The sequence below is a fragment of the Bos javanicus genome, chromosome 25, assembly GCF_032452875.1.
Source record: "Bos javanicus breed banteng chromosome 25, ARS-OSU_banteng_1.0, whole genome shotgun sequence".
Lineage (NCBI taxonomy): Eukaryota > Metazoa > Chordata > Mammalia > Artiodactyla > Bovidae > Bos > Bos javanicus.
In genome coordinates, this window is record NC_083892.1 from 36443154 (window position 1) to 36454874 (window position 11721).

An 11721-nucleotide genomic window follows, 5' to 3' on the forward strand; every position below is an offset into this window, starting at 1 on the left:
CCATGCTCTCACTGCAGAGGGTTCAATCCCTGGTCGGGGAACTGAGATCCCGAAAATCATGCAGTGTGGGCACCGCCCACCCCCCCCACCCCTCCCACCCCCCCCAAAAAAGAAAAAAATTCATCTGGCAAACTGTAAAAAGATCAAATGGCTTAAAAGGTGAAGATTACCAAGCTGGACTTGAAGTTCTCCGTAAAAATATTAAATGCTAGAAAATAGTGGCACGATGCCCCGCATCTGCACAGGGGCGGTATCTGGAACTCAAGTGTTGGAATTCTCCCAGGGTTTGGGCTCCCTGAGCTGCTGAGAGGACGAGGAGCAGGCAGACGCCCATTGGGCTATGGGGGAGGCCCGCATTATTTCTCCCAGCCAAGACAACTGTAGGGAATACTCTCTGTTGTTGCCTGTCAGCCCCCGCACTGAAAAGACGCCAAAGCCTCTGCCTCCTTTCGGATGATCTCCCCATTTCAGTTCATGTAGATGATGTACCCCTGACCCTCGACAACAGAGGGTTGTTCTCTGGAGTCCATTCTTTAGCAGCTGGGCTGCCTGCCCCTCTGGCTGCATTTCTTTGACCCTGCATAAAGCTGCCAGGAATGACAAGGGGTGGGGGAAGGAGTGGGTGGTGGAGGGAGGCAGGGCCTGGGGGAGAGCGAGGACCCTGCAGGCTCCGGCCTGAGGACTTTTCTGTCTGCCTCTTTCCTCTGCTGCGGGTGCTTTGCCTCGAAGCTGCCAGGTGAGTGCTGGGGCAGCGCAAGGCTGGGCTGGCCCAGGGCCTGGGGTAGCGGAGGGGGCCACCCCGGGCTCTGGGCTGCTCAGTTGCAATTCTAATGCTCACGACCACCGCCCACGATGGGGTAACATTAACATTCAGTCTTGACTCACTAAGCCTGGGATATGGCCTGCGGTTCTGCACACCTGGGGATGCCAGGGCCGCTGCACCCTTAACCACCCTTTAGCAAAAGATTTAGAATGTTTTCAAGGCCAGGTGGGGTGAGCTGGAGGCAGAGGGCTGGGCCCAGCACTGGCCTCAGTGGACACCCTTCCTTCATGGCCATGTTGAGTCTTAACTCTCTCCAGAGGTGGCTTCTGCCACCTATGGAATCCTGGAATTTTTATCCCCCCCAAAAAAGAGATGCTCAGAAAAATTCTTAACAAAATCATGATGGAATTAAAAAAATATGTTTATATATTTGAAAATCTCCTCAAACTCTGGGCTTTCCTCGTTCTCCCAACTCTTGAACTCATAGGAACTGCTTCTAATATCTTGACAGGGTTTAGGTCCTGCCAACCCCCTCTTGAATAAATTGATTTGCCAACTATTTCTCCCCTTCCAGAAACAGAGAGGTCTCTCGAGCTTTCTCAACAATGCTGAGCTCTCAGCTCTCTGGGTCCCATAGTTTGGCTTGGGGTCTCTGACCCACTGTGGGCAAAGATATGTTTCTGGGAGGAGGGAGAGGGTCTCAGAGAACGAGAGGGGTGGGCAGGGGATGGCTGGAATAGATGGGGAAAGCAGGGGGTCCCAGGAAAGCAGGGGAGGAGGGGTGGCTATATTTGGGCTTTAGTTTATTAGAAACTTCCCCTGGTCTGCAGACTTGGGAAGATGGGGCAGGATATTTACTGCCTACACACTCTAGGCCCTGGAATGTGTGTGGAATAAGCCCTGTGCTGGTGGTAACAGCCGTGGCGTAAAGGACACGGAAGGGTGCTCCAAACCAGGGGTTCTCAAGCAAGTCCTCTTGTCCTGCTTTATCCTGTTCTCTCCCTCTGTGGGGAAACCTGGAGACCTCAGCTCAGTTCTGAGAGCCTCCCAGAGAACATCTGGGTGTCTGGCTACAGGTCTGGGGTGGGCATGGGCAAGAGAGAAGAACAGAGACAGGGCTTCTGGAAACCACTCAAACTCCTGACACTTGGAACATGCTGGGCCTGCTGCTGCTGCTGCTAAGTCGCTTCAGTCGTGTCCGACTCTGTGCAACCCCATAGATGGCAGCCTACCAGGCTCCCCCGTCCCTGGGATTCTCCAGGCAAAAACGCTGGAGTGGGTTGCCATTTCCTTCTCCAATGCATGAAAGTGAAAAGTGAAAGGGAAGTCGCTCAGTCGTGTCCGACTCTTCGAGACCCCATGGACTGCAGCCCACCAGGCTTCCCGGTCCATGGGATTTTCCAGGCAAGAGTACTGGAGTGGGGTGCCATTGCCTTCTCCGCTCTCTGTTAAATCCCAGGTCTGCTGGGGAGATGTGTGTTTGGAGCTGCACTTTGAAATGAGATGAGGGTGAGAGTTTACTAAATTAGCATTTAGTCTGGTGACTTGACGGGAGAGCTGAGGCAGAAACCCTCAGAGCTCAGTGCTGCCCACCCCCACAAGTGCTGGGACCCTTTGAACTCAGCAGTGGCGGGGCTGGAGGCATCATCACGGGAGGGTGTACAACCGACCTGGAAATGGGCCGATGATCTGCCCTGCAAAAGCCCTTGGAGATGCTCTGGTACAGATGTCTTGCTTTATGAGCTGGTAACTGAAGCCAAGAGTGGACAGGTGATGGATCAGTGCTGCCCGAAAGCAGCGGTTCTCAGCCTGGAGCGATTTGTGCCCCAGGGGACGCTTAGCATTGATTGGAGACCGTTGTGGGGGGTGTGTGCACTGCTGGCGTCTAGTGGACAGAGGCCAGGGGCGCTGCTAAAGGTCTCACAGCTCATGGGCCAGCTCTCCTCTGACAGGCCCCACACTAAAGACACAGGCCCCAAATGTCAACAGTGCTGAGGCTGAGAAACCCAGGACCAGCCTTGAAACTTGACCTCTCTTTTGGTTCACTGTGGAGCTCAGTCACCAAACAAAACTGAAACATTTATGGAAAAATCACTCCTTTCTAAGGAAAGCTTTCACTAAGCTTTCCCATCTAATACATCTAGCGACTTTATTGTTGTCTTGATTTCCAAATTATAAACAGATTTTCAGTTCAGTTGCTCAGTCATGTCCGACTCTTTGCGACCCCATGAATCGCAGCACACCAGACCTCCCTGTCCATCACCAGTTCCCGGAATCCACCCAAACCCATGTCCGTCGAGTCGATGATGCCATCCAACCATTTCATCCTCTGTCGTCCCCTTCTCCTCCTGCCCCCAATCTTTCCCAGCATCAGGGTCTTTTCCAATGAGTCAGCTCTTCGCATCAAGTGGCCAAAGTATTGGAGTTTCAGCTTCAACATCAGTCCTTCCAATGAACACCCAGGACTGATCTCCTTTAGGATGGACTGGTTGGATCTCCTTGCAGTCCAAGGGACTCTCAAGAGTCTTCTTCAACACCACAGTTCAAAAGCATCAATTCTTCGTTGCTCACCTTTTTCACAGTCCAACTTTCACATCCATACACGACCACTGGAAAAACCATAGCCTTGACTAGACAGACCTTTGTTGGCAAATTAATGTCTCTGCTTTTTAATATGCTGTCTAGGTTGGTCATAACTTTCCTTCCAAGGAGTAAGCATCTTTTAATTTCATGGCTGCAGTCACCATCTGCAGTGATTTTGGAGCCCAGAAAAATAAAGTCAGCCACTATTTCCACTGTTTCCCCATCTATCTGCCATGAAGTGATGGCACCGGATGCCATTTTATTCGTTTTCTGAATGTTGAGCTTTAAGCCAACTTTTTCACTCTCCTCTTTCACTTTCATCAAGAGGCTTTGTAGTTCCTCTTCACTTTCTGCCATAAGGGTGGTGTCATCTGCATATCTGAGGTTATTGATATTTCTCCCGGCAATCTTGATTCCAGCTTGTGCTTCCGCCAGCCCAGCGTTTCTCATGATGTACTCTGCATATAAGTTAAATAAGCAGGGTGACAATATACAGCCTTGACGTACTCCTTTTCCTATTTGGAACCAGTCTGTTGTTCCATGTCCAGTTCTAACTGTTGCTTTTGATCCATATCTATTTACCTTTTGTTATTTTTATTCATCTTCTTCCTTTGAATTCTGAAAGAATTATCCAGTGTGCTTTCTGGCATGCTGACTGAGTTTTCTCCAGAACCTTTTCTATTGCCTTCAGGGATCAATCTGATGCTCTTCTCTCTTTGTAGTGGGTGCACTCATAAAGATCCATTTACTCTCATTTTCGAGGAGTGTTAGGGATGAGAGGGGATAACCTTTTATCTTCAATCTGCCATCTTTAGTCATGGGACCAGTTTTGCATCTTTCTAGAGACTGGAATAAATTTCTTTTAAAATTTTAACCCAATTTTACTGAAAAGAATTTTCAGCAGCCTGATACGCTTGGAGTTTTCACAGTCTGTGACAAAGAAGGAAGAGAGGGCCTGAGGGGGCAGGCAGAGGTTCAAACTCGGATTCTGAGTGGCTCAAAATATGGCTTCGCACAGTTGGTGGATGGTGACATAATTCTTTGGTCAATTGAAGCCCTCAGAACTGTCTCTTGGAGGCATCTCAATATCTCTTTTGATTGCACAGAAGTGACCATTCTCCCTAAGTTCTGGCATATGGCCCGTTCTTATCTATACTTTATAACACTAATAATCGTTTAAGATTGTTTTGTGCATCTCCCTGGGTATTATAATAGCTGATAAGAGAGCAATTAGGCATGTTGCACTTGCTGCCATATTAACTTAGAAATTCAGGTTACTAATATTAGACTTAACTGGAAGAAACTGAAGCCAGTTCAATGTCGGAGAGGAAACAAGGATGGTCGGAATTACAGGAAAGGTAATTTGGGGGTCAAATCCTCAAAGTAGCTGGAAGGAGTGCCCCAGGGACATAGATTTGAAAGGGAGGGTTGCTTTGGACAAGTGGAAAGACACTTGTTTCTCGAAGATGCTACATCAGGATGTGACTGTGAAGATAAAAGAAGTAGCTGCAGGGTTTCACATTATAGTCTCTATTTTCTCTTCTGTAAGTCAGGGGAACCAGGTGTGTGAGCGTTTGGGCTGATGGAGGAGAGTTAGAAGAGCAGTTGGATGTTGAGGGCTGCTGAGAGGAGATGAAAAGTGGCAAACTGGCCTCACGGTGTGATGGCATTCTGTCCCGAGAAGTGAAGGAGTTCTGCAGCCTGTCCTCGACTCCAGTCACGTCTCACCACGAGGGAGATACAAGCCCAAAGAGCAATGACAAAGCAGGGTCGAGTTTTCGAATTTTGTCCAGTCAGCTCTGGCTTTGGCCCAAACCCCGTGACATTTAACTAGTAGATTCTGCTGGGTCTTCTTCCAAGTGTTCTTTCCTAAGCTGCTTGGAACATCAGACCAGACAAGCCTCAACACTCGCTCTGTTCACTGGACCCCCACTGACCCCCCTGACCTAACCTCTTCTCAGTCTCCCCACTGTGAGGGGAGCAGAGGCCAGACAGGCAGCCTGTGAGCACCGGGGCCTGGGGAGGCAGCGGTTTTCAGAGGACTCTGACTATTCAGCCTTTGGGAAGCGAGAGAGGAAGGGAGGGAAAGAGAAAGACAAAGACAGGCTCTGCTCTCCCTGCAGGTGGAGAGCAGAGCCTGTCTCTGCTCCCTCCCATCCAGCCCTTCCATTTAGGTCTCTTCCCACTTAGAAAGTCTCAGCTTCTGCAGAATTATGGATACCTGGCTCCCCTGTGAAGGAAACCCTGTGATCAGCTCTTGGTCCAGACATCCAGTGAGTGGGGGCTTATCTCCATGGCGAATTAAAGGCTGTGGTTGCAAATTCAAGAGCTGTGGTGGGTGGGTGGATGGGGGGGTACTGGCCTCCGAAGCTTTTCCTTGGAGTCCTGTCATGCCTTCTCACCAGAATTCCCAGCAGCACTGGAAGGGGCAAGAAAAGAAAGTCACAGCCACACTCATTCACAATTAGTATTTTAGAGAGATGACTCCATAACTACAAAGAGGTACAGTCAGGTCGTGGTATCTGATCAACCAGGTTCTCGGGGAGGAGCAAGCAAGCCTGCCCTACCCATCCTTGGATCGGGAGTGAAGAGCGGCCCGGCGCTTCTCCTGGGGCCCGGCCCGCAGCGCACCGAGGCTCACCGCTGTCCTCTGCTTCCTAACAGGATGTGCGGCAGCTTCCTGAGGCGGGTGGCGGCGGAGGAAAGCCGGCACCCCACCCCCGTGGGCCGCCTCCTGCTTCCCGCGCTCCTGGGGCTCCGCCTGGTGCTGCTGGCCGCCGGCGGGACGGGGGTCTTCGGCGGCAGCGAGGAGCAGAGCGAGTTCGTGTGTCACACTCAGCAGGCGGGCTGCAAGGCCGTGTGCTACGATGCCTTCCACCCCCTCTCCCCGCTGCGCTTCTGGGCCTTCCAGGTCACGCTGGTGGCTGTGCCCAGCGCCCTCTACATGGGTTTCATTCTGTATCACGTCATCTGGCACTGGGAGGCATCGGAAAAGGTGAAGACGGAAGAAGAGACGCTGAGCCAAGGGGAGAAGGGCGGAGAGGCCTCGGGGGCTGGCAGCTCCAGGCTGCTCTGGGCCTACGTGGCACAGCTCGGGGTGCGACTGGCCCTTGAGGGGGCAGCCTTGGGGGGGCAGTACCACCTGTACGGGTTCAGGATGCCCAGCTCCTTTGTGTGTCGTCTAGAGCCCTGCCTTGGCAGTACCAACTGTTACCTCTCTCGCCCCTCTGAGAAGAGCATCTTCTTGAAGACCATGTTTGGGGTCACGGGGCTCTGTCTCTTGTTCACGCTTTTGGAGCTTGTCCTCCTGGGCCTGGGGAGATGGTGGAGGATCTGGAGGCACAAATCCCCCTCTTCTAATTACTCCCCAACTTCACAGAGTGCCAAAAGATGCAAGGCACCCACGGATAACTTCCCAGTGGTGGAAATAAGAGAACGGCCCGGAGAAGCAGGCGAGAGGGGCTCTGAGGTCCCTCTTTCTGCCCGCCCCTGATGTATGGATCCTGAAGGTCCCCCAGGGTGGGTCCCTCACCCTCTGGGGAGCACAACGCCCCCATAAGCTATAAAGTAGAAAAGCAGGGTCTCAGCAAATGTGTCCTGACCACCCAACAGCTGGATGGTTCCTTCCAATGAATCAGGGCCAGAGTACTCAGCGCATTTTACCTCCTGCCCTTCCGTTTAGGTCTCTTCCCACTTAGACAAAGTCTCAGCTTCTGCAGAGTTATGAAGACACCTGGCTCCCCTGTGAAGGAAACCCCGTGATCAGCTCTTGGTCCAGACATCCAGTGAGTGGGGGTGTAGCTCCATGGCAAATTAAAGGCTGTGGCTGCGAATCCAAGAGCCATGGTGGGGTGGGGGGTGAGACCTGGTGTCCGAAGCTTTTCCTTGGAGAGTCCTGTCGTGCCTTCTCACCAGAATTCCCCGGTGTCAGCATCACAGCTTTCACAGGCTTGTTTCCAGAGTTGGCCAGCAGAAGCCTCCATAAAACAGCACCTTTCCCTGTCCTGCACAATAAATCCTGACCACCGAGCTGGCATTCCTGTTGCTGAGGACAATCCTCTTTCCTGTCTCAATGGGTCTCCTCCTCTTTCCAGCTGTCCACGTCCTCTGCTCCCCCACCTTCGAAGTCCTGTAACCAAAAATGTGCCCAGTCCCGCAGCATAGGTCTTATTAAGAAACCCTGGCTTTTCACTCATATATAACCCAGGGTCCTTTATGTAGATTTGATGTATTCAAACACTTGGCTACACTCTTTTGGAAGATTACTATGACTACTTTTTAAAATTCATAGTCCTCAATATAACACAGAAATCATTACTGCTGATTCAGAGCTAATAGTAAGGAACATTTATATCACAGTATGATTCAGTAGGTAATCTAATGCTGAGTATCAGGCTGCTTTTTTATTGAGTCTCTCAGTCATTTCGGTCCAAAAGCTTTCCAGCCTTCCACCTTTTTGCAGAAACATCTCCTTTCTCAGCTCTTCCTTGCCCTCAAATTCTCAAGAAAGAGCGGTTTCCAGGTTTGCAAATGGAATCTCAAAGGATCCTCCAGTAAATTAGGAAGGTTTATTCCGAAGGAAAGACATCTGGTTCCCCAAAGACACTCTGGCAACAGCTATCAAAATAATAATGTTTTATTTCTGCTACACAGTGTTTCATAAAGAATCTGGTATTTAGTTATAACCAGAGCCCAGCCAAGAAAAAAGCAACTGGCATCATTCTGAATTTCTCCTTGATGGTGTCCCTTTTTAAATAGCATTATTGAGATGTAGGTTACATACCATATAATTCACCCATTTGAAGTATACAATTCAATGACTTTTAGTATAGTCACAGAGCTGTGTATCCATAATACCAACAGTTTAAGAACATTTCATCAACTCAAAAAGAAACTCTAAAATACTTAGCTTTTATCCCCAAATCCCCATACCCGTTCAGACATAAGCAATCACTAATCTATGTTCTGTCTCTACAGATTTTCTTAGGGTGGGCTTTACCTACAAATGGACCCATGCAGTGTGTGGTCTTTCGTGCCTGGCATCTTTCCCTTAGCATCATGCACTTCATTCCTTTTATGACTGAGTGTTATTTCATTGTATGGCTATACCACATTTTATTTATTCATTTTAGAGGCTGTGGACATTTGGGTTGTTTCCACTTTGGGGCTATTATGAAAAATGGTGCCATGAACATTCATGTGCGAATTTCTGTGTGAACACATACTTTCTGGTCTCTTTGGTAGATACCTGGGAGTGAAGGTACTGGGGCACATGGTAACGTTGTTTAACCTGTGAAGGGACTGTCTAACTTTTTTCCACAGCAGCTGTACCAGTTACTGTTTTACACTCCTAGTAGCAATGTATAAATGGGTTCCAGTTTATCCACATCCTTGCTAACATTTCGTATTATCTTTTTTCCCTGTTTGATTTTTAAATTCTAGCCATCCTAGTGGGTGAAATGATATTTCATTGTGGTTTTGATTTGCATTTTCCTAATGACTAATGATGTTGAGTATCTTTTCATGTGCTTATTGGCCATTTGTACAGCTGCTTTGGAGGAACGTTTATTTAAATCCTTTGCCCATTTTAAAAAAATTGGGTTGTTTGTAATTTTGTTGTTGAGTTCTTCTTGTGTGATCTTCATCACAAGTATGATTCCAAATATTCTCTCCATTCAGTGGGTGGTCTTTCATTTAATTGACAGCATCCTTTGATGCACAGGTTTTTAATTTTGATGAAATCCAGTTTATCAATTTTTTTCTTTTGTTGCTTATGATTTTGGTGTTATAGCTAAGAAACTATTGCCTAGTCCATGACTATGAAGCTTACATCTAACTTTCCTTCTAAAAGTTTTATAGTTTTAGCTTTACATTTAGGTCTTTGATTTTGAATTAATTTTTGTATATGTTATGAGACAGGGTCCAGCTTCATTCTTCTCCATGTAGATATCCAGCTGTCCCAGCATTATTTGTCGAAAAGTTTATTTTCCCTACATATAATAGTTTTTGGCACCATTGTTGAAAATCAATTGCTTGGTGATGTATGGCATCGTTTCTGTATTCTCAATTTGATTCCATTGATCTATGTATCTATTCTTATGGCAGTACCACGTTTTAATTACTGTAGCTTTGTAATAATGTTTGAAATTGGGAAGTGTCCATCTTCCTGCTTTGTTCTTCTTTGTTAAGATTGTTTAGCCAATTGAGATCCCCTGAAATTCCATATGAATAAAATTGTAAATTAGGGAGCCTCAATATTTTCAGTAAAGAAGGATGCTCATTTCGGAAGTATGGCAGGATTGAAGACACAGAGACATTAAAGAGATACAGTTCAAAACAAAGGCAGACATACAGATACACAGACACACCACAGATACTCATGTTTGCATCAGTAACAGATGAGAGCCCCTCTTCTTGCTTGGCTCATATTTAAGACTCAGATTCCTTCTCTCTATTTTTTCTCCTCTGCTTGGCGGACTGTGCAGCCTGTGGGACTCAGGGTCTTAGTCCCCCCACCGGGGACCAGGAATGGAATTGGGCTCCACAGTGCAGCGCAGAGTCCTAACCACTGGGCCACAGGGAATGCCCGCAGATTCCTTCTCAATATGGTATTCCAATTCACAAAGAAAATGCAGCTATCAGTTTTCTAATTTAAACATTTAAGACATTGTATAGAACTTCCATCAAAACCCCAAAACAGTGACCACAGGAACCCCCTTTCCAAATCATCTGATCATACCGTTAGTAACCAGTTATGGAGCATATTACAGGAAAGGCAGTATCTGATTTTGGGACACAAGAAGAATGAAACATTTCTTTCATAAGAAAAGGAATAGAGTGGGAAGAATACACAACTGAGCACCTCAGAAACACAAGATCAAAGCTCCATTGAAGAGAAACAAATGGTTCCCTGAGACAGGCAAGCATCTTGCGTGTTGAAAGCCTCAATGGATGCTCCTTTGGAGAGCAAAATGGTTGCTGTCTTCAAGTTGGGTACCAAAAGTCAATTCATTTGTGCTTCTGAATCTTTTTTTTTAATCATTCATTTCATTTTTGGCTGTGCTAGGTCTTGGCTGCTGCGTGGGCTTTTCTCTAGTTGAGGAGAGCGGGGAATACCCTCTAGGCGTGGTGCCCAGGCTTCTCAGTGTGGTGGCTTCTCTTATTACAGAGCACGGGCCCTAGAGGGCCAGCTTCGGCAGTTGCTGTGGGTGTGCTCAGCAGTTGTGGCCCTCCGGCTCTAGAGCACAACTGTGGCGCACGGACTTAGTGGCTCTGCGGCATGTGGGATCTTCCCAGACCGGGGATCAAACCCGTGTCTCCTGCATTGGCAGGCGGATTCTTTACCACTGAGCCACCAGGGAAGCCCCCCACGCTTCGGAATCTTAAGCACTCCCATCGAAAACACCTGATTTCTTTCCACTCTCCCGGTCCCATTGGCCTTTCGCAACATCCTCACAACAGCTACAGCTTCAGCTCCACTCCCCAGGTGCCGCTTTCACACCCTGGTCTTGACCGTCTCGGGTGGGAGGGTCAGGAACAGCTCTAGCACCAGCAGCTGCTCCTTCCTAGCATCTTAGACAACAGCGGCTCACAGATCACCCAAAAGCTGACACAGAACATCCTCAGCCTACAGACTTCCTCTGCATCGAACCACCTAAAATACTGGTGGGAAGTCTCAAACCTGGGGGAAACCATCTAACCCTAGGTTCTTCCCCCTACCTTAATTATTAGAACCACTATCTGCACTGGCTGAGTGTGCCCCATGCCCTGAGGTTGGGCTTCCTCTTCCTGGTGTGTCCCCTGTGCTGGGGAAGAAAGAGAAATCAGGGTGGTAGGGTGATCAGATGGCTCCCCACTAGGTCGTGGGGGCTAAACACTCCCTTTCCTGCTCGCCTCCCAGAAAGCTGGCTCTCCAGTCGGCCCAGGAGACTCCAGGAGAGTTGAGCTTTGAGTGGGTGGGTTTTGTGGGAGCAGCAAGAAATCCTGCCTTTTGAGCATCTCAACTAGACCTCGGGGTTGGAGGTCAAGAACGGGTTCCTTTCCTGTGTCTGTGTATCTGTACGTCTGCCTTTGTACTGACAGAATGAAGCTGAACAAAAAAGGACAACTTCAGAAAAAGCCAGCCTGTGGGGCAAGGCGCCTCCTTAGCCCCGCTTGCAGCGGGGCTGCACAGACGCCCCCAGCCCCAGGTTCTCCGCCTGGCCCTCCACGCCGCTAGGGTGTACCTCGCCCGGAATGCCTTTCTGGGCAGCAGCTAGCCTAGAATTCTAGACCCTAAATCTTCCGGGAGCAGCCGGCAAACCGGAAGGACAAGTTCATTAGCACCTCCCTGTTTGGTTCCACCAGCAGCCGCTGCAGCTGCGGTAGCACCACCA

The 11721-nt window shown here is 48.8% G+C and overlaps 1 protein-coding gene across 1 annotated transcript; it reads left to right on the forward strand.

The window, feature by feature from the left end:
* The first annotated feature begins 615 nt into the window (after positions 1-615).
* GJC3 (gap junction protein gamma 3) lies at positions 616-9601 on the forward strand. Its single transcript, XM_061402613.1, has 2 exons — positions 616-736; positions 6011-9601. Exon 2 carries the CDS (start codon positions 6012-6014, stop codon positions 6837-6839), a length of 828 nt encoding a protein of 275 aa, XP_061258597.1. The 5' UTR covers positions 616-736; position 6011; the 3' UTR covers positions 6840-9601.
* Positions 9602-11721: the final 2120 nt, after the last annotated feature.